Below are 22151 nucleotides of genomic sequence, written 5' to 3' on the forward strand. Positions count from 1 at the left end.
CACACCACCTTCCTTGGAATGTGGCAGTTGTGAATCCTCCCACTTACTGGGAAACAGAAAGCAATTCCTCCCAGGAACCCGCCTTTCAAAGAAGCCACTATCATAGTGGTCTTCTGAGAGATCTGTCCAAGGAGCACCCCCATTTATCTGAGACTTGCCCCCTCAGGTCATCCCTACTGGCTCTGTCTGTGCTAGACGATCCCACTCACATGGCCTCAACAGCTGGACCAGGGGAAGCACTCAGACCCATGCAGGGAGCTCATACTCCCTAGGTACAATTTGGATGTGGGATACCAAAATGCCAGTTGGTCTCTGTAGTCCCTGAAGTGATGTGAAGCTGCAATATCCATATTTAGTCAATAATGATGAATGAATGGGAAAAGTTAATTTCACAGAGAGAAGGGGAAATGAAGGGGACACACAAAAATAAGCAGGTATAAAGGCGGTGTGATTTCAGGAAGACTGACAGGAGGAAGAAGACAATCTGTTTCTCGTGGTTCTCCTTGTGCAGTCAGGCTGTATCTTTTGTCCTTGGACCTTGTGCTCCTTTATCCTTACAGTTAATCCCCCTTTGGTCTGAGTCCATTGAAGTGGGTTTTTTTTTTTCTTGCAAACACATCATCTCTGACCAATGCAGCATTTTGCAAAGTCTCCTCCTGGCAGACGAATAGGCTCTGCCCCTGGTCACTTATGGGCTTCCCAGGCGGCGCAGTGGTAAAGAATCCACCTGCCAATGCAGGCGATGAAAGAGATGCAGGTTTAGTCCCTGGGTTGGGAAGATCCTCTGGGCTAGGAAATGGCAACTCACTCCAGTATTCTTGCCTGGAAAATTCCATGGACAGAGAAACCTGGCGGCTACAATCCATGGGGTCTCAAAGAGTCGGACAGGACCATGCATGCACTCCTGCTGATCTCCTAGCCTTAATCCTGTCCTGAAGCCCTTTCCCTGAAGCTGGCTTGGAGGGGCCTCAAGCATAGCATTCTCTATCTGAGGCATCTTTGTGGAATCTTTGTGAAGGTTCATTCAAGGTTTCCAGAAAGGGATTTTGCTCACCCTCCAGGCTCTGCTGCTATATCCTCAGGGCAGAATTGGTGCATTATTTTATACTGGGATTCCCTGCTGAACCCTTCAGAGCAAGGGCATCACTATTTATCACTAGAGGTGTGCTCTTGGGAGACAACATCTCTGCACCCAAACTGAGCAGTTCTTCTAGCATCCAGGTCCCAGGGGTAGGAGTTTGTATAGTTCCAGGTATGTCAAAGCAGGTCTGCAGTGTGGCGGGGTCAGCAGAGCAATGGGGACTAGTCCTCTCTGGTGCAAGTTCTCCAAAACTGGCCATGTTACAACATGTTTCCATAGAAATTGTTGAAACCATGATGGAAATACACCAGAGGAAGTGAGGTGAAAGCAAACATCAGTCTGTTCAATTTATTGGCAGTCAGAATGGAGGTACTTCAGCAGATCGTGGAGGGTACCTCATTTACAAGCTCTGCCCCTGCTCCTTCCCCTCATTGACATAGCCCCTCTTCCCTGAAGCTGTGAACATATGTTATACTTGTAGACACACAAGCACCTAGCAAGTTTGCTTTCAAGAGCCTGCTAATGAATGAGAAAAGTCAGTCAGGCCAGGTATCAGAGCCCCCACCATGAGAAAAAGAGGAATATAAAGGCATTGAGAGTGTTAAATGAGGGGAAGCTCTTCTTTTTCTCCAAAACTAGTCAGGCCTGGAGACTACGTGATTTGTTTGAAGACAGAACCAGCAGAGTGGCAGGGTGACTGGAAGCCATCGCCAGAGGGAAGAACACAAGCTTCAAGGCCAGATGCCCAGCTGAGCTCTCAGAGCAGCCCAGCCAGGAGGACAGGCAGGAGAACCACGGACCAGGCCACCAGGAACCCTGAAACACAAGAGAGGACTGTCGGGTGCTGGGCTCTGGAACTCAGCAGCCAACATGAGGCATCCCTATCGTCTGCTGGACAAGGATGACAAAGCCAGAGTATCCTTAATATCCATTTTAGATTTCCGCCCCTGGGAGGTGGCAAAGGGCCATGTTGTAGAGGCAAAGCTGACTCACCACCACCAAACACGTCATTTCCCTGTGGGCACGCAGGAAGGTACTTTTTCCCACATGCATTGCAGTAGGTAGGACCGTATGACTAGATCTGACCAGTAGAATGTGGGTAGAAGTCACATGTGCCGCTTTTAGACCTGGTTCTTAAAGCCTCCTACATAATTTTCCATGCTCCCTCATCCAGCATCTAGGGACCAGATGCAGAGGCTCCAAGAGGGGACTTTCAAGGGACAGCAGAGTTCCCAGAATTTACCAGAAGGTAAGAACTCCAGTTCCTAATGACTGTAAAGGGCACTGAGCTGCATCTTCCAGTGATTTCATGGGAAATAAACTGTTGCATAAAAGCACAGAAAGCTGTGGCTCGCTTGTCACAGTAGCTAGCATTACTCACTCTAATACTGAAGAGGCAGAAAGACACTGAGGGCAGAGAGAGAGGTTAAAAAAGCATTACCTCTGACGCCTGACTACTTAGTTTAGAATCCCAGCTCTGCAACTAGCTATGCAGGCCCAGGCGAGTTATTGAACCTCTCTGTGCCTGAAAGTCCTTGTGTGCAAAATAAGATCATTACTAACAGCTATTGCTACATGAGATTTTTGTAAGGTGAATGAGTGAACTCATAGCAAACATTTAGAACAGTGCCTGACGCATGGTAAACACCAGGTAAGTATTGGTTTTGAAAATCAGACTCTAAGATCTGGGAGGTTGGAATCATATCTCTTCTGAACATTACTGTATACTAAGGGTTAAAGAAGGGCTTGTCTCCTGGATCATAGCTGTCTCATATTAGAGGACCTAGGAAAGGCATGTGCAAGCCCCTTCCACCCAATACCAGATTACAGTGGCTCCCTAAGCCCTAAATTTCAAAATAACTTGCTGATATCCTTAGGAGGGAGAGGGAGAAGAATATCACAATTTTCAGAAATATATCATTATATGACAACCAGTTTATAATTACGAAACATAGGTTGATGTTCAATTAATTCTAAAATGTCATAAATGGCTGTGGGAAATAGCAAACTATGAAAACCATGAGTGTACTCTTGCGGTAATCTGCTACCACATCAGGTTGGAGTGATTCCCTCCATTTTCAAAAGTCTCCAGAAACCAGTACCCACCAAGAAATTAGTCAATTTAGCAAAGTCCATTGTGAAGCCAGGCTGTTCCAGGGACTATGCTAACCCAAAGGCCTGGAAGAAATGAATGAGATTGAGGTCCCTGACCTCAAGCTGCTTGCAGTCTGAGCTCTAACCATCTTCGATGAGTACTGCTTTTCTGAGCATTGTCTGAATGTTAGCACTGAGGTTACTTGGAAACATTTAGACTGTTACCTAGTTGGAGATTTGAGGATGGGCAGAACTTTTTAATGTCTGGGTTGACCAGTATAGGCCATTTTGGGGGATAGTGAAATCTTAATAGCATTGCTTTCCCTTTGGACCAAAATATATTTCTTAGATTTGTCTCCCTACTGAACTCCAATTCATTCATCAAAACCACATTCAGATGTTAACATCAGCTGAAATTCTCTTCTAATCTTATCCAATACAATTAATTACTCTTCTGCACTATCTACTTGCTTGTGATTTATTTGCTTATATGAGTATCTCATTTTTGCAACAGTTGTGCATTTTTCCTACAGGGCTTGTTCTGCTAATATTTGCATACCTGGCTCCTTTTTCTCATTTAGTTCAAATATTACCTCCTTCAAAATATTTTTTGACTATTTATCCATTTTGATATTCATTCTTCCTTCCTTATCTTGTTAACAGATCCATCAAACATTGGTTGGGTGTGTGACCATCCAGGATAAAGACTATTTCCCAACTTCCTTTGCAGCCAGATGTGGCCATGTGACTCAGCACTGATCAATGAGACGTAAGTGAAGATATAAGGTGTCAGCTTCCAGGATTGTTTCTTAAAAGTCATTGACTTCTTCCAAGTTCCCTCCATCCTGGCCTAGATACAAAGATTGGTGTTCTGTCTGCCATCTTGGACCATGAGTATGATGGCCACATCCTAAACATAGTAGAGGGGTGAAATGGAAGGAGCCTGGATTCTTTTGTTTTTTTTTTAGAACCCAATCCCAACTAGTATGTGTGGCATGAGTAGTCCCCATCATAAGGTAGCAAAATCATTGCTAAAAAATTTCATCAGTTAGTGACTCAAGAGAACGTTCCTATTGAGGAGGGGAATTCTCTGTCCAGTGCAATGATTCCCCTTTAAGTACAGGGGAAATGGACTTAGTTAATTACTACTGCTTTATAGTAATGCCCTATTGCAGAAAGATGAGAAATGGAGGGGTTTTAATAGTTAGGGCCAAGTGAGAGAGCCAGAGTGTCTCTTTGGTAGGTAACTTTGTAAGAGGCCCTTATCTCCAGCATTAGGAGAGTGGATACCCCTGAGGAGCAAATTTGGACTCATTGTAGTTGCCAGGCTTAAAAGATGGTTGAATGGTCTGTCTCGGCAGCTTTGCAACAATGTCAGAGCCCTGGTTGGAAAAACCTGGGGGCTGAGGAACATGGGGTGGGATCATCTGGATAGAGGCTCCTATGGATTGTGATCCCTGAACCAATGCCTTCAGAGCCTCGCTCTCTTGATTAGGAGCTAGCCTTCCCTAACCCAAGAAGAGAGTCTGGATTCTTGATGACCTCATGATGCTGGCCTGCTAGTCCTGGATTGCTTGCCTTATTGACTTCATTTATGTGTGAGAGAAATCAACTTCTGTGTTGTTGAAGGCAGTATTACCCATGCTGGTAACTTTCTATCACATCATCATTCTCTTCTATTTCTAAACTGCCTTCTTAACTTTTTTTTAATCTATTTTGAAACTGGAACACAATCTCCATTAAGGCAGGCAACTGACCTGTACCATTCACCACTATAGCTTTAGCGCCAATAACAATGCCTAACACAGTTGGTGCTCAATAAACATTTTTTGGTCTAATGATGGCGCTCCTGCTGCACTGTGAGCATCTCTAGAGCCAGTCTAGGATTTGATTCATTTCAGGGTTCATAGTTCTTAGCACAGTTCTTGGGGCCTGGCACATAGAAGAAGCTAAATAAATATGCCTTGATTTAAAAAGGAGAGTTGGGAGGGAGGGCTGTGGGAAAGGCGAGAGAAAATAATGTACCTGCAGTGCTGGGTGTTCCACTCATGACACCAAGAGCCTGGGCACCTGGAGACAAGATCAGAAGGTGAGGGTTTCCACAGTCATGCTCCGCTGGCTATGGCTCTGTAGCCATAGTTGCTCCAAGACCTCCTGGACCTGGTCATCGCAGTCACTGGCAGTCCACATTGTGGAAACATCTATTATTTAGCAAGTACCTTTCAAAACACATTTCAGGCATTTGAAACTTAATCCCCCTGAGAGATTTGTGAAGAGTGTTCTCATTCCCATTTGACAGATGAGAAGACTGAGGCTCAGCAATGTCTGCCAATAAGTGGAAGAGTTTGGATTCGAACCCCAGTCTACCTGCTTACAAAGTGGAAGTTCTCAATCCCTCCTCCCTCCTCCCTGATCCACCCTGTGACAATACATGAGCTTCTAGTGGAAGATTCAATAAAAGAACAAGATAACTAGAGGCAGAGGCTTCTTCATGAGACAGCCTCAGTTTGCTTATCTGGAGAATGGTAGTGGTAATAGTGCTTATGTCCCTAGACTGTTGTGAACATTCCATGTGATGATGCATATCAATATGGTGCCAGGCAGGAGGTATTATTATTAATGTTACTACTATTAATATTATTAATGTTGCATGCGTGCTAAGTCGCTTTAGTCGTTTCCGACTCTTTGCGACCCTATGGACTGTAGCCCACCAGGCTCCTCTGTCCATGGGATTCTCCAGGCAAGAATACTGGAGTGGGTTGCCATGCCCTCCTCCAGGGGATCTTCCTGTTCTAGGAATTGAGCCAGGGTCTTTTATGTCTCCGTATTGGCAGGTGGGTTCTTTCCCACTAGGGCCACCTGGGAAACCCATTATTAATGTTATTGCTCCTTAATTTCTCTAGGACAGAAAAAATGCTTTCAGTTTTTTGGATTTCTTGATTCTGTCAATTCAGTGCAAGTAAAAGCCATGAGAGTGCTGCTAACCTGCGGGATAGACAGATGAAAATTTAAGGAGCGTTTGGAAAGCTTCTCCTACGTCATGCCCCAGAACGCCATAACTGGATTTTGAGAAACATGGTCATTCTTCAGAAACCTAAGTTGGTTTAGCACTTAGACCTCAAAGGGATTGAGTTATAGGCACCTGGCTGGAGGAAAACGACAAAAGACACATGCTTGGGAATCAGCCTGAGCGGTGTTCAACGCTAACTCCAGCTGCTCATGAGTGGGTGATCTTAGGTGAGTCACTTAATCTCTCTGAGCTTCAGTTTCTCACCTGTAAAATGGATGCAGTCGGGGAGGATTGAGTCAGTGCATTCTGAGAGCTTAGCCTGATCTCTAGCACACAGGAAGCCCAGCACAAGTGGCAAATGCTATTATCATTACCCAGAACATCTCCTGGAAAGATGCATTCACCACTGGGTTTCCTGAGCAGGCAGAAAAGGACCTGGGCTGTTAAGTTGGTGACCCCCAGGCACCTGAGGTTAATGGTCAGCACTTGGCCAGCTGGAGCCATCAGCAGGACTTGGCTACTTCTTACCTTTGCGAGTGATGGGTCCCAGATCTAGAACCCGGGCTGGGTCAATAGCCACTCCTTCACTGCGGAGTTGACTTCTTGAGCAAGACTGTGGGGATGGAGAATTCTCATTATATCAAAATGTAAAGGCACGTTCCTATCCAAAGTGCTCCTGCCATGAACAGCTCTGGCCCAGGAATGGGCCCCCACCCACGATATGATCCTGACTCTGGTGCTGTGGTTTTCTCAGTCTAGAGAATTCTCAGTCATGTCAAATGAACCTGGGTTTGAATCTCCTCTCTTTTTTTCCAGTTGTCTAACTTGGGATAAATGACAATACCTCTCTACTATTATTAAATCATATCTTGGCTGTGAAGTTTAATAGGAAATATGTGTGCAACATACTGGCACACAGCAAGCACTCAAGAAATGCCAACTGTTAGTAGGCAGTGTTGAATCTGGGTTAAGAAAATGGGCATGTAAGTCACACCTCAGCCAGAGCATACTCAGCCCTGGTACTTTCTAGCTCTGAGACCCTTAGGCAAGTAACCTCTCTGAGCTCAGTTCCTTCACCTGTAAGATGTGGTTGATAAAAGAATCTACTTAAAAGTGTGCTGTGAGAATTAAATTGGATAAGGCATATAAAAGTTTTAGAATGGTGCTTGACACAGGCTTAAAACTCAACATTCAAAAAACCAAGATCATGGCATCCTGTCCCATCACTTCATGGCAAATAGATGGGGAAACAATGGAAACAGTGACAGACTTTATTTTCTTGGCCTCCAAAATCACTGCAGATGGTGATTGCAGCCATGAAATTAAAAAATGCTTGCTCCTTAGAAGAAAAGTTATGACCAACCTAGACAGCATATTAAAAAGAAGAGACATTAGTTTGTCAACAAAGGTCCATCTAGTCAAATCTATGATTTTTCCAGTAGTCATGTATGGATGTGAGAGTTGGACTATAAAGAAAGCTGAGAACCAAAGAACTGATGCTTTTGAACTGTGGTGTTGGAGAAGACTCTTGAGAGTCCCTTGGACTGCAAGGAGATCCAACCAGTCCATCCTAAAGGAGATCTGTCCTGAATATTCTTTGGAAGGACTGATGCTGAAGCCGAAACTCCAAAACTTTGGCCACCTGATGCGAAAAACTGACTCATTTGAAAAGACCCTGATGCTGGGAAAGATTGAAGGCAGGAGGAGAAGGGGACGACAGAGGATGAGGTGGTTGGATGGCATCACCGACTTGATGAACATGAGTTTGAGCAAGCTCTGGGAGTTGGTGATGGACACGGAAGCCTGATGTGCTACAGTCTATGGGGTCACAAAGAGTCGGACACGACTGAGCAACTGAACTGAACTGATCTGACACAGAGTAAGCACTAAAAGAAGTCAGCTATTATTAAAATCATTTAAAATGTTCTGTACCAAGCAAACGTAGTAGACACGCTCTTTCATCTAATATGATTCCTGGGGATACTCTAATTACTTACACATGAGCTTTTAGAGACTTAAGTTATATCCATTCATCCTTTCTTCCCTCTCTTTCTCTGTTTCTTCTTCCCTCCCTTCCATTAATTCATCCATCCATCCATCTTTCCCTTTCATCATCTATCTGATTTTCTTTCTCTCCCTTCCTCCCTTCCTTTCTCCTTCCCACCCTTTCTTCTTTCAATCCATCCATAATTCCAATAAACATATATGGAGGTACCAGGCCCCATCTCAGGCACTGGATAGTTTAGTCCGAAGAGATACTCACCGGTTGGCACTCTTCTTTAATGAAGTCGCAGAGAGAAACCTCGCAATGCAGGAAAACTAGGTCATAATTTCCAGCAAACCTGAACATCTGAACTGAGAACCGGCTTTCCGCTGACACCCCATTCTCTTCCACGGAGATAGTGGAATCATGTTGATTTGGGCAACTGGGAGGGTGACAGAGATAAGGATCTAGCTTCTAGGAAAACTCAGGGGGTCTGAGCTCTAATTGCATTTCTAATCTGCATCCAATGTAAAAACAACATTGGAGAGAAATAAAGAGCCTCCCCACCCCCCAACCAAGGTTTATTCCAACCTATAGCACAGACTTCTATTCGTCCTGGTTTTCTCCACAATGTGACCAATAAACTCACATGATTTAAATTTGGGGGCCTACAGTCCCCAGAATGAGACAGACTGATTTCAAATTTCAACCCAACCCACTTTCTAACTAAATGATCGTGAGCTGATTACTTAATTTTACTGAACCTCAGTTTTCTTCTCTGAAAAGTAGGGACAGGAATATGTACTTCCTAGGGTTGATGTGAGCATTTAATGAGATAATCCTTGTATTCTGCTTGGCACAATGCTTGGCACACAGCTAAACTCTATGCTAAATACTCACTAGTATTTTTACTACAGTTTGAATCATGATCTATAGATAGGCATTTTCCTTTGTGTTTGCCAGTTAACAATATCCAATAATATTTTGTCCCATAACACACTGTTTTCATGTTGTTTAGTCAGTGTTAGCCTCAGTATAAAAGTCCCCTTTGATCTATGACCCTACTGCCAAAATGATAAAAGATACTGAAATGAAAAATAACTGGCACTTCTTTACCTTGCCCATCTATTGTGCATTAATCTTTTAAGGCTACAATTTCAGGAGAGATATTTCTGAGTCAAAGGGTCTGCTCATGTCATACCGAATTGTTTTCCAAAAGAGGCAAGCCGATTTACACATCTGCCAGGCAGGGATGAGCTGATCACTGTTCTCTACCCCAAACCTCATTGAAGTCGAAAGATAACCCCAGATTGTCCAGTTACCTGTTCCTGATGATGAAGTATTTCACAGGGTCAGTCTTGTCTCCAGTGGGCGTGGCATAGCAGTTCTTCAACACCAGGTTAAATCGGGACGTGTCCCCTCTCTCCAAGATGGCGCCCACATAGAGCATGGATTCAACAGACAGAACGACTGCGGTCCCTTCATAGGGAGACCTGTAGTCCTGGTCTTGAAAGAGGGCCATCCGGACAGTGAACTCTCCCTCCCCATCCATAGTGATGTTCAGGGAACTGTGAACACAAAAACCACAAGAGTGAGGTTTTGAACAGTGAGAATAAAATCAAGTCCCACACTTGCATAAGATTATGAAGCCAGAGGCACACCTTTGATTCCTAAATGCACTATTCATTTACTTATATCAAACATTTACTATCTTCTAGGCATTAAACTCAACAAACGGATGTCTGACTTCAGGTTTCCTACCAGTCTTTCCTGCATACCTCCTTCACTCAAAGAACACCTCCATCTTCTCACCTGTAGAACTGGGCTAATTTTCAGTGCAACATAATTTTCAGTGAAACATCAATTTTAACAAGATAAATAAAATAGCTTTAATATTTATTTTTTTATGAACCTTGGGCCCCAACATATTACAGACTGAAAACTAGAAATTGAACTAACAAAATTTCTAATCCTGATTCTGCCATTCTGTGAGCCCAGGAGACAAAAAGGTAATGGGGACAGGCACTCTGGGTTTCTAATACCCCAGAAAGTCTCCTAGCACATCTAGGAATGCCGAGGAATTCCTTCAACAGGGACCATTCCAGGCACAGTTAGATAGCAGTGAACAAACGACGAGACCCCCTACCCAAATTGAATTTCACCCAAATTGCTATTTGGTTCTATATTTGATGAGTTTATCCATTCAAAGCTGGTCTGGCTTAAATCCCACATGTGCAGGGAAGCTTCCTGCCCCCAGCTTTCCTCCCCAACCAAGATGAGGTCAGGGACCCTTGTTTCCTGCTCCCACAGCACCCTGTGCCTCCTCTACATTGCCTGCATCTCACTTGTAAATGATTTTTGATATAACGAGTTGTTTAATGCCTTTCTACCTCAAGATAAATGAAATCATCATGCTCTTCTGTTCCTCAGCTTATTTAATTAACACTGTTTCATGTCGTTGCATTGCTTCATAGTAATAATCTTCAATATCCATAAAATATTCTATGCCTGATTTGTTCATGCCAAACATCCTAATACATAATCAACAAATATTTGTGGAATGAATGGAAGTTCCTGAGGGAGGTGGGCAGCATCCTGTGGACATGATAAAATGTGCGTGAAGTCAGTCAGGGGTATAGGTCAAAGGGGAAAGATCAGTGCCATACCTTACAATGGGCTGCAGGGCAGTTTGAAGGCTCACTTTCATGTCCAGTGGGTAGGCACACTGGAAGCTGATGCTGAGGATGGTGTCTCTGATGATGAAATCATTGACCAAGGAGAGGGTGTTTTTGTAGATGGCATGGGTCTGGTTACTCTTTGGCATAAAAACAAGACCACATATATGTCGACATGGATGCAGGTACAAGTGTATCTGGGATTCAGGTGTGTGTGACTCCAGAGCTGATGCTGTCAATCAAGCGGACAACCCTGTCCTCTGATCTCATGGGGGCAGTGGGCCTCCTCCCCCAGGGGCACTGGCACTTTATTGGAAGGGGAATGAGGACCCCAGATCGAAAACTAGAAGAATAAACTGCTGACTTTCAGGAACAGTCAGGAACTGCCACGCTTGCTCCTTTGTGAACCCCTCCCACATCATCCCTAAGTGAAAGAATCATAATCATAGCTTTCATTTACTGAGCTTAAGCATCAAGCCTATTCTAAGCTGCCTCCTGGACCAACATGTGTAATCTCACATGCCCCTAGAGGTCCGTGTAGGCTAAGTGACTTGTCCAGGGACTCACAGTTACTGAGACAGACCTCCCCTGCCGAGCTCCTGCACTCTGGCAGCAGGGATATAAACATCACTCACCTCCAGAATGTTTCCGCAGGCACCAGCCTGGGTGGGATTGGTCACGGATATCCAGTTCTCCTCTTCACTCTGCCCGAGGCTGCTGCAGTTCCAGTTCCCGTCTCGCAGGTAGGCATGGACCTCATCTCCAAAACCCAGGCTTCCCAGCAGACACTTGTCCAGTGACACTTTGATCTCCTTGTCCCCACAGTCCAGCTGAGGCTGCAAACTGTGCACATCTGGAAAGTCGAGGGGAAGGTAGGTAGAGTGGATAGGGGTCTGGAAGGAGTGGGCAGAGCTCGCACACTGTGCCCTTTGGCAAACCACCTTGCCCACAAGGAGGCTGGGGAGACTAGAGGGGCCTGAGGCCCACGTGGGGTTTACACTCAGGCTTGCGGTAGGTGAGGCTGGCCAAGATGCCCCGGGCCAAGATTTCCAAGCATGCTGTGTGCAGGCTTGGCGAAGGCTCTCACATCTGGTCCCCGTTGGGACCCAGAGTAGATGATCTCAAAATATGCCAAATGGTGTATTGATTATTTTGAATTAAAGTTACTTAAGTTGCAACTAATGCAAGAGCCACACTCTGACACACCTCTCTGTTTCCCTGAAAACAGAAAATGATTCTCCCATATGAAAGGTGATCTCTCTGCATGTGGAGTAGAAGGACACACTTGCCACCACGGATAGGTGACAGGCTCCTTCTTGTCCCTCAACATAGAACACTCTCTCCTCCTCAGGGGTGAGGAGTATGCACAGAGGAAAGCAGGCTTGTGCCCAAAGCAAGACTCAGAGGCCCTCATTCGAGTCTAGGAGGGAAGGAGATTGTCTCACTGGGAAGCTCCCCCAACTCCCACCCAGGGCTTACGGCTCATCTGTAGCCGTGGGTCACCTGCCTATGCTTGCTTACCTGCTGGGATGACAAGAACATCACCTCCAGAGCCTGCCCATTTGGACTGTTCTTACCAAATTCTCATAAAAGCCCTGCATGGTGGTTCTTTTTTTTTTTTTAATTATTATCTCACTGCATTTTACAGATAAGGACATTAAGTTTCAGAGAGGGTAGTGGCTGGTCCCAGGTCCCAGACCCCACCCGACAAATCCAAGACTGACAGGAGACTGCCCCTGTTCCTCACGTGGAGACCATGCCGACACCTGAACACAACTTCCAACACCGGCAGAGTCCTCATCCTCAGTATCTTTGTCCCTCGTGAGTCAAGCCCACCCATTCCTGAGGCCGCAGTCCAGTGGCTGACCTGGAAATGTGCCCCACCCTTGCCCGCATCCTTGCAAACTCACTGGCTGGGCACGTCTCCTCCGCGGACCCCGGTTCCACCACCACTGACTGTGATCCACACCTAGTCCTGACCCTTGGGAGCTCCCTCCCTCCTGCCCTGCCCGCTGGGTCAGCACAGTCCCAGCGCTCACCGGAGACGTTGAGGTCCTCTCTGCAGAAGCAGCCCCAGGTGCCACTGACCAGGCGACACTCTTCCTCGGGGCGGCAGGTCCTATCACACTTGTCCTCCGAGGTGGTAGGGTCTGGGATGAGGCATGGAGGAAGAAGATCAGGGTGCATAGCAGGGTGGACTTGAGGCCACCAAGGCCTACCTTATCATTCTACAGAAGATTTGCCATGTTTGGCAAGGGTTGCACCAACTTTGGTGGAAGCGATAAGCCTCAAACTTGAATTTCCCAACTCCCGGTCAGGTGGGGTGAGAACCTTGGAGCTGCCATCCTGGTGCTTTGACTACAGGGCAGGTGCTGTTCCCAGAACTTTCCACGCATGAACTCTTTCAGTTCACGTGTAGACCTCGTGGGGGTGGGGGTAGCGTGTGGATCGTGGAGCTGGGGTGCTAGGTTCAAATCTGGTTCTGCCACATTTCCAGCTCTGTGATGTTGGGAGAATGGCTTAACCTGTCTGTGCCCACTGCAGGCGCTGAATCGAGGCTGTTCTGTTCAGTCTCCTCCTGCCCCGCTGCGCCCACTTTACTGACCCTGGGCACTTCACCAGGCTGCCCCGCCCCACTCACCTGTGCAGTATCTCAGGTTGCATTGAGGGGTGCCCTCCAACTGATACACGTGGTATGGGCCCGGGCAGGCCTTCACCAGCACCTCTGTCTTCCAGAGGCAGCAGTTGGCACTCCAGTGGGCACAGGCGGTGCGGCTGACGATGCCCTCCCCAAGGCTGGGGTGGGTGCCATTCAGCCACAGGGGCGCAGACGTCTGGCATCGGAATGCGGGGACACAGGACTCCGGCATCCTGACCCCTCCGTCCCCCACAAATCGGTACCAGCCGTGTTTGTCACTGTCACAGCCCTGGAGGTCTTCTGTGTTCTCCGTGCTTCGAAAGGGTTCATTCAGGAGGGTGTAATTCTGGCAGGGGTCAAAACAGAACTGGGCGTCTGGGGTGCCAGGGGCTCCGCAATCCAGGTCCTCTTCATAGGAACCGGTGTCAGTGGAGTTGCTGTAACCTGGAGAATGAGGGTATGCTTGGGTTTACGGAGCAGACCCTGGGGCCGACAGGGTTTTTGTGCCCTACACGCTCTGTTTTGGGAATGCTAGGGAATGCAGTGAGGGCAAGAGGCACCCGATCCGTCAGTTGCCCATCAGCCTTCATCGCCTTGGGGTCAGAATAACAGTGAGGGCTTTGTGTGGTATATTATAGGCATTAAGGACATCAGAGTCCCCACCCTCTCTGCATAGCCCCGGAGGGTGTCACCCATACTGAGCCTCAGTGTTGATCCGGGCTCTGGACCTGCGCAGGGCTCCCCTCTGCCACCACACTCTGTGGTTCTGCCTGCCAGTATTTGTTTTCCCCATTGGAAATGCAGTACAGGCTCATGGGAGAAAACTCAAAGGTCATTAAACTGAATAAAGTAGAAACGACACCTGTCATAGTGCATTCCATTCCCAGACGTAACCATAAATTTGTCATACAGTTTTCGGACCCTTCCTATGCATATGTTTAAAACACAGTTTTTGTTTTTTTTTAATAAAAATGGGTTTAATACTGTACAGCTTTCTTTCCACTTGCATTTATTATTTAGTATATCATAGAGATTTTTCCTTTATCAGTAGATGGTGATTTCTCAGTCTCAGCTCTACTGATACTCAGGCTGGATAATTCTATGAGGGGATGGGCGCTGTCCCGTGCTCTGTAGGATGTTTAGCAGCTTCCTTGAGTTTTCTTCCTAGATGCCAAGAGTACTCCTCCCTGAAGTTGTTTCCAGATATTGCCAATTGTCCCCTGAAAAGCAAAATCACCCCCAACTGAGAACCACTGGGTCTAATAGGGCCATTCCCCATTGCTGGTCTCATGGTTTTTAACAGATTCAAGGACTGTGATATGTAAAGATCTGGAGAAGTAAAGCAGGGGTGGACACAGGGAGGAAGTCATAGGCCAGACAGTCTGGGTTTAAATCCAGCTCTGCACCTGCTGGCTGGCTGACCTTGGCAGATGGTTTAATTCCCCTGAGACTCTTCTGCAAAACACCACCTGTAAGCTAATACAAATATCATCCATTCCTATACTTTAGGTCATGGTTGTCCTTGTATTTGTCTCATGTGTTTTTTTCTCTTTATTTATACACTTAAATTTTGTACATTTATTGTGTTTAAGTTTATCTCAAAAAAGAAAAAAAACAACTGAAAGTAATATTGAACTCAGACTAATCATTTGCATGCTGAAATATTTACAGATAAAATGCACTGATGCCTGTAGTTTACTTTTTAAATTTTTTAAAAACCTTTTATTTTGTATTGAGTGATTAACAAGGTCATTATATATTTCATATGTTTCTTTCAGTGATTCTCTTTATAGATTCATTTCATCCTAAGGAATAGTATCCATAGGTATGATGTATTAGTTATATGATTTAATACCCATGAAGAAAAGTACATATAGCTTAGCTACCAAAAATTCTCTCTCTCTCTCTCTCTTTTTTTTTTTGGCTATACCCTGAAGCATGTGGGATCTTAGTTTCCCAATCAAGAAGTGAACTCTTGCCCCTGCAGTTAAGAGTTTGCCATGCAACCTCATTTCGGAATATGCACGCCCCATTTGGGAGAATAAACCTTTAAAAAGCTGTTAGAAGGTTAAATGAGGTACTAGGTGTAAAATGGCATGCACAGCCCTGGAGCCTAGTAGTTCAAGCTAGTTCTCTCCTCTAGTTCTGAGATGCTGAATAGTACAAATGCCCTCATGATGAATTAAGTATATTCTACCAGGGTCACATTCCTTTTTTTCTTTTGATGCATTAAACTATTTAATGGGTGATCGTGTGCCCAGCACTGATGCATTGATTACTGGGGCTCAGTCCATCCCCACAAAGCTGGGATCACATTAGAGGAACTTTTAAGGAAAGAGCTTTTCAAGCCTTGCTTGTGTACATGCTTGTTTTAAGGAAAGAAGTCACTGCACTTATTATTCTTGGATTGGTTACTGCACACACTATTTTCCCAACGGAGGCCATGAGCTCAGTGCCTCCAGCCCCCTCCACAGGACACAGGCAGAAATTTTCACCCTTGTGCAAAGCCTGAGAACCCTTTCTACAAGCGTCTAAGATGCCCAATCCATGGATCTTTGGAGGGACCACAGAGAGATCACTAAGCCTGGTCTCTTCATTTTACAGATAAGAAAACTGATCTGGAGGAAAGAGAGATGCTTGCCAAAACAAGGCACAGAGGGACTGGGTGCTTCATGTCCTCATGAACCCCAGCACTCTGATTGCCACCATATCGGCATAGGAGCTTTTAGCTGGCTCTCACTGCCCTTGAGGGGGAATTTCTGATTTGGCTCTTTGAGAGACTGTGACTAGATCCCGGTTTCTCTCATCTTGTTTCCCTCAGGTTTTTATCATGCCCCTGTCTCCTCACTGACCCTGAACCACATTTTCTGCTCTCCCCTGCTGCCTCTCCAGGTATCACGGGTCATCTGAGATGCCAGGTGAACAGAGTACTCACCTTGCTGCTCTGTAGATGACAGGGTCAGAATGTAGGAGGCCAGGGCCAGCCACAGGATAGAAGTCATCCTTTCCAGGAGCTGAGACATGCGGGTCACTCAGCAACCTGCAGACTCTCCATGCAGTGGTCGTGGGGAGACCCAGATACGATCAGGGAGACGGAGGTTGTTCCCCTGACTGCAGGGGTAAGAAGGGAACTAGGGAACTCACATCAGATAGCACATGACTTGTACCAAGCCCCTTGCACACCTTAGCTCATTTAAGACACCAAACCACCCTCCAGGAAGGTATATTTATCATTCCCATTTTACAGATGAAATAGCTGCGACACAGAGTAAATTAATCCCAGAAATATTTATTGAATTCCTCCTATGTGCAAGTACTATGCTGGAAGTGAAATAGGTTGCTTAGGCCCATTTTCTCAGAAATGTTCTGATGGTTTCTTTCATAAAGCCTGTATTGTTTTCAAGTCCTTTCTGTGACTTACAGAAAAGAGATGTTATAACAGGAGCAGGAGATTTGTCAAGTGGGTGAGGTTGACAACAAGAGAACCAGAGGTTGACAGCAAGAGAACCAAAGGCAAGCACAGAGCCAGCCAAGACTACTGAATGTCCTAAAAGGTCTCAGGGCAGTTCCTACTCGGATCAAGGTAGAGGCTCTTGGAGACTGGATGGAGGGGAGGGTGACCGTGCTATGAATGTCTGCAGACAAAAGTAGCCGCTCCCCTTTCTCGGTTCTGTGCATCACGCACCATGCTGAGAGAGCCTGAAGCGTCCTCTGTGTATGTAGATGTCTGTGAGGGTGAGACCATGTCAGACTGAGCCCATCATGGGCTCCTCACACGGTGCCCAGAGCACAAGAGGTGCTCAGGAGACATTTGAGGGATGTGTGAATAAGAAGCAAGGAGGGAGTGGATAGAAACAAGGAACTGTGAAGAGCCTGCCAACACTCAAACAAATAACATCTCCTCTTCTGGGAAATTCTTTTCTCAAATGGGAAACTCTTTGGATAATGTCCTACAACCTCTGAAAGACTTCAATTGAAGATAGAAGTTTGTTTCTGGAAGGGATATCGTGGCTATGTTATGAGAGAGTGCCCGGGACTGGTAATTCTTGGAGGTGAAATCCTAAGTAGACGCCTGTCTTCCTGGGGAGTAGGGGGCAGGCAGTGTCCAGAGACAAGGGAAGGGGGCACTTTTTGCCCTGGAGCAGCCAGCATATAGCTGGAGGCACAGTTGAACTGGAAATACAGTGCTATCTGGAGTCTTCAATAAAGGCCAGGGTCCAAACTCCTTGCTGGGTTCTGAAAGGGTCAAGTATCAGAGGAGGCCCCCAGGCTGGGGAGAAAGCCTTCTGGGGCTCGAAGCAGGACTTACCTGGTGGTGAGAACGCGGAATGTTCTTCCTTCTCTGACTGTGGAAATGCACATCTGCTGTGGACCGTCCTTTTATTGCTGTTTCCCACCCATGTGGCTCTCTAGGATTGGTGCAGAGATGTTAGCTTCCCAGGCATACACTGGGTTGGTTGGGTGCAGGTAAGATAAACAATTTACCAGAAAGGGTGGAGAAGGGAAGGCCCCTTTGTTCCCACAGCCCCTGCCCACCGCGCCCCCGCCCCCCCCCCCCGCCCCGCCCCGCCGCAGGTAACCCTTCCAACAGTCTCTCCTCCATGCAAATGCTTCTCTATAAACAAGAGCAGCATGTACTAAATGCTGAACACACCTGAGCACTGCTTTGTACCCATTATTTCTCACATTTAATCCTCACAATGAAACCATAAAGTAGTACCATGTTTATTACTGGAAACCAAACATTAATCAAAAGGAAGCTTAATATCCAAAGGGAAGTGGAGAGAAATCAAACAGGCACTTGTTTGCACAATAGATTTCCAATTGTTTCTTGCATTCCTAGCTAATCACCTTAAAACACTTCTGTTTCTGTCTGGAACCACTCAACTTGAAGTCAGTTAGGACCAGGGACTAAATAAAGAAGGGCGGATGGGTGTTTCTCGTTTTTGGCCCATAGAATCTACCCAACTGCAGATGCTCCATGCTGAGAAGTCTGGGAAAGGCCAATCTGGAGACATGTGAATCACAGACTAGCAAAGGCTAGCCTAGACCCTTGGACAAAATAAGCATCTGAAAAGCCTGTCCATATGTGGGCCACCCCAGAGACTGGGAGGTAGAGAACTGAGAGGAAGCTGAAGATCTTGGACTTTTAAATTTCAAGCTTGAACCTGGCTTTGTAGGAAAGTGGATATTATGGAATTAACAAAAGAGTCAAAGCTTCAGCAGAATCAATGGCCATTGCCTTTCTGTGTTACTCTGGGACTCTTCAAGGAGCCAAGGCTACAGGGTCAGGGAGCTGGGGGTCCTGGGAGCTGGGGGTCCTGCCTTGGTAACACCTTCCAGCAAAAACTCAACATGGACAAAGCAGAGATGGACAAGCCACCTTCTTAAACATAGTGCATTTGGAGAAGAAACCCCTAAATGTGGAACTTACAACAACTACAAATGCTGGATTCAGAAATCCATCTGAGCCCACAAAATAGCCCACGTGTCCATTCCTTTAAACCAGGTACCCACCCTAGTCTCCCCAGTGGCCACTCTCAACCTTCTTTCTTTTAAACAGTCTCTGCGGCCATTCCTACTCACTTCACTCTCCCCCTTTCTCTGTTCTCAGCAGGTGTCTTACGTTCCACTTCAAGAAAATGTAGGCCATCACACTTGACCTCGCTCAACTTTGTGTCCCCTTCCTCTAGAAACATAAACACCTACCTCCACTTTCCACCTCCTCCCCAGCTTCTGATAAGGTGATCTTTCCTCTTTTCAAAATCAGTTCCTCCACCTGTCTCTGACTTCTCCATTCCAATCTGAAAGTGAAAGTGAAGTTGCTCAGTCATGATTGACTCTTTGCGACCCCGTGGACTGTTTGAGGCATATGGCTAAGACTGCCTTGCAAACGTCCCCTCTTATGCAAGTCCACTGGGCATTTTCCCTGGCCTCTTGTCAATGGATTTTTTTGCTGCTTCCTTTAGGCACTCTGCGTTTCCCTGACTCCCCTGCACCAATTGCTTTCTTTATTCTCCTCTATCTGGATACTTGTGCTCTAAAATTATCATGATCATTGTCATGATAATTACCTTCTTCCTCCAGTTGTCCTTGAGAGGGCTGCTGGGTCTTATCTCTGTTACTCCAGGGAATCTCCCTGGGAGGTGTCAAGTTATCTCACGGTTTCAAGTACCATCCACAGGCTGATGAGTTCCAAATCTGTACCTCCATCCCTGACTACTTCCTTAATTTCAGATCCACCTTCCCAGGTGCCTGCTGGACTGCTTTACTTGGACTGAGATGCTCAAGGCACCTTGAACCTTAGCAGGTCCACATCCTAACTCATCATTTCCCCTATATCCTGCTCTCCTCATTGCATCATCTATCTTAATAATCGGCACCACTGCTCACCTGGTCACCTGAACTAGAAACCTGGTTCCTGCCTTTACCCCTCAGTCTAACATTTTCAGTAATTGCTAATATCTCAAATATTTGTGAACCTATCTTTCCTTCTTCATGCCCATTTCATCAACCTTAAGTCAGGCCACCATCATCTCTTAGAAGAGTGATTTTAACAGCTGCCTACTGGGTCTCTTTTGTTCTTTTCCCCTTTGATTCTGTTATCTCCCTGCAGCCAGATGTCACGGCATCACCTCTCTGCATTATTCCCCACCAATTGCATGTGAAGTATCCTGGGATCTGACCCCTGTTCACAGCTCCCACCTCATCTACAGCTTCTCCCAGCATACCATATGCTTGCTTGGATCACTCTGTGCCCAGCCTCTTGCTACCGCTTACCTTCAGGCTTGCCTCTCCCAGGAAGTCTTTCCTAAATTCCACAGGTTGGCTGGAGCTGCTCATCTGTGTTCCTGTGCCTCTCTGGGCTGATTGCAGTTGCACTCAATTACCCACTAATGTATCTGTCTTCCTCTGAAGGTTGTAAGGTCTTTGCAGATTTCAATCTTATCTTTGCAGTTCTAATGAGCACCTAGTAAGTACTAGTTGAGTTAGCAAATGGACAAAAATGACAGTATGTATGTTTAAGACCCTTTCCTGTGAGTGATGCCTCAAACTTTAGGTGTCCAAGTCTCAGTGAAAGCTTGGTAGAAAGACACAAGGCCTCAAGGCATTTGCACTTGCTGGCCCACCACTGGTAGTCTTCCTCAGATATTCATTTTCTTCTCTCAGTTTCTGCATCTCAGTGAGACCTTTCCCCAGTCATCCTGTGTAAACTAACACCTTCTTCGCCTTATTACTGCTGTTTCCCCCTGCCCCCCTGTCAGTTGCTTCAGTCATGTCTGACTCTTTGCCACCCTATGGACTGTGACCCACCAGGCTCCTCTGCGCATGGGGATTCTCCAGGCAAGAATACTGGAGTGGGTTGCCATGCTCTCTTCCAGGGGACCTTCCTGACCCAGGGATCGAAGCTACGTCTCTTTATGTCTCCTGCACTGGCAGGCAGGTTCTTTACCACTAGTGCCAACTGGGAAGCCCCAGGTGGCTTATCACATAGCTATTGTTTAAACTTATCCCCCCTTTAAACATAAGGTCCTTATCAGCAAGGGCTCTGTTCTGATCACTGGTAATTTCCCTGCTACCTATAAAAGTGTCAAGTCTTGAATCTATGCTCAAAATACTTGTCAAATATTGAGTTGAACAACTATTAGATAGCAAACAAGAGTGAAACATAAAGGGAAGGGGGAAAAAGGAACAGAGGGATAAAGGGATAAATTCTGATATATTTTTTCCTCCTGGCTGTTGACCCTTGTTTTCATTTTTTTATGTTGTCTTGTACCGGAATCAAAGTATAGATTGTGCACACATCTAGCTGGCCCATCTGACCCTGGACGTCCTCCCATAGCTCTGACATAAAGGCAGCGGGCGTGGGGATTCAGTGCACGTCTGTGTGTGATAAGAGGTTCCTTAACTTGAGATGTGCTGACCTCACAGCCCCCTGTTTGCTGATACACACGTGTGGCTTTCCCTGGGATCAGAGGTTCTAAAAATGGGTCAGGGCCTTGGTCTCTTCTGAAAGCCACAGCTGGGGTCCAGGGAAGCAGCTGGCATCAAGGTGGACATTTCCCACGAGCATCAGCTTCCTTTGGTCCACTTGTTAAAGAAGTCCAGAGCCCCTTGAGATATCTGGGTCTCCTGGGCGGTCTCCAGCTGTGCCTCCAAGGAACCTCATAGAGGTCTCCCTTGCAAAACATCCTCTCTCAATGGAGTTAATGGTCTGTTTTCTGTTTTTGCTGCCAAGTCCTTGTAAACAGGTGTACCTCTCCTGCATTGGGCAGGGAGAGAAGTGCAAAGGATGGCGGAACATGCCATCTAAGTCCCTTATATAAGGATTGTGACACTCCAGAAAGCCTGGGACTGTGTCTATTCTATTCAGGACTATCCTTTCCTAGCACCTAGCATAGTTCCTGGCACATACTAGGTGCTCAAATAAATGTTTCTGGAATCCTGAATGAACCCTGGGAGGGTATCACAATTATCCCCATAATATAGAAGCAGCAGCCTCCTGTTATACCCTCCATTTCTGCAATGCCTGACAGACTTATGATTACTTGTTCAAGTTCTTTTCCCCTGGCAGGCCTTAAGCTCCGGGAAGGCAGAGATTGTTTACAGCTGTATCCCCAGTACATTGCTTGGATCATAGTAGGTGACCAGCAAATATTTCTTGACTG

The 22151-nt window shown here is 46.2% G+C and overlaps 1 protein-coding gene across 4 annotated transcripts; it reads right to left on the bottom strand.

Annotated features, from left to right (window-relative positions):
* Positions 1 to 1414: 1414 nt before the first annotated feature.
* GP2 (glycoprotein 2) lies at positions 1415 to 20813 on the bottom strand. Of its 4 annotated transcripts, none has more exons than XM_043456473.1 (12): positions 19192 to 20813; positions 17792 to 17891; positions 16418 to 16593; positions 13486 to 13926; positions 12884 to 12994; positions 11480 to 11697; positions 10836 to 10984; positions 9492 to 9737; positions 8449 to 8611; positions 6714 to 6798; positions 5201 to 5245; positions 1415 to 1897 (listed from the first exon to the last, which is right to left on the bottom strand). In XM_043456473.1, exons 3-12 carry the CDS (start codon positions 16503 to 16505, stop codon positions 1839 to 1841), a joined length of 1605 nt encoding a protein of 534 aa, XP_043312408.1. In that variant the 5' UTR covers positions 16506 to 16593; positions 17792 to 17891; positions 19192 to 20813; the 3' UTR covers positions 1415 to 1838. The 4 variants fall into 4 exon arrangements, with proteins under 4 accessions (XP_043312408.1, XP_043312409.1, XP_043312411.1 ...); XM_043456474.1 differs by having other exon boundaries at positions 16418 to 16613; XM_043456476.1 differs by having other exon boundaries at positions 16418 to 16589; positions 19192 to 20812.
* Positions 20814 to 22151: the final 1338 nt, after the last annotated feature.

This window comes from Cervus canadensis, chromosome 32 (genome assembly GCF_019320065.1).
Source record: "Cervus canadensis isolate Bull #8, Minnesota chromosome 32, ASM1932006v1, whole genome shotgun sequence".
In the NCBI taxonomy this organism is placed as follows: Eukaryota; Metazoa; Chordata; class Mammalia; order Artiodactyla; family Cervidae; genus Cervus; species Cervus canadensis.

Bases quoted from the DNA above. Each gene is read 5' to 3' on its own strand.
- GP2 (XM_043456473.1), bottom strand. From the start codon at position 16,505: ATGTCTCAGCTCCTGGAAAGGATGACTTCTATCCTGTGGCTGGCCCTG. The intron at 12,995-13,485 runs GTGAGTGGGGCG...GCCTCATCCCAG, and splicing joins CAACCTGAGATACTGCACAG to ACCCTACCACCTCGGAGGAC. The intron at 9,738-10,835 runs GTATGGCACTGA...TTGTGTTCACAG, and splicing joins GCCCTGCAGCCCATTGTAAG to TTCCCTGAACATCACTATGG.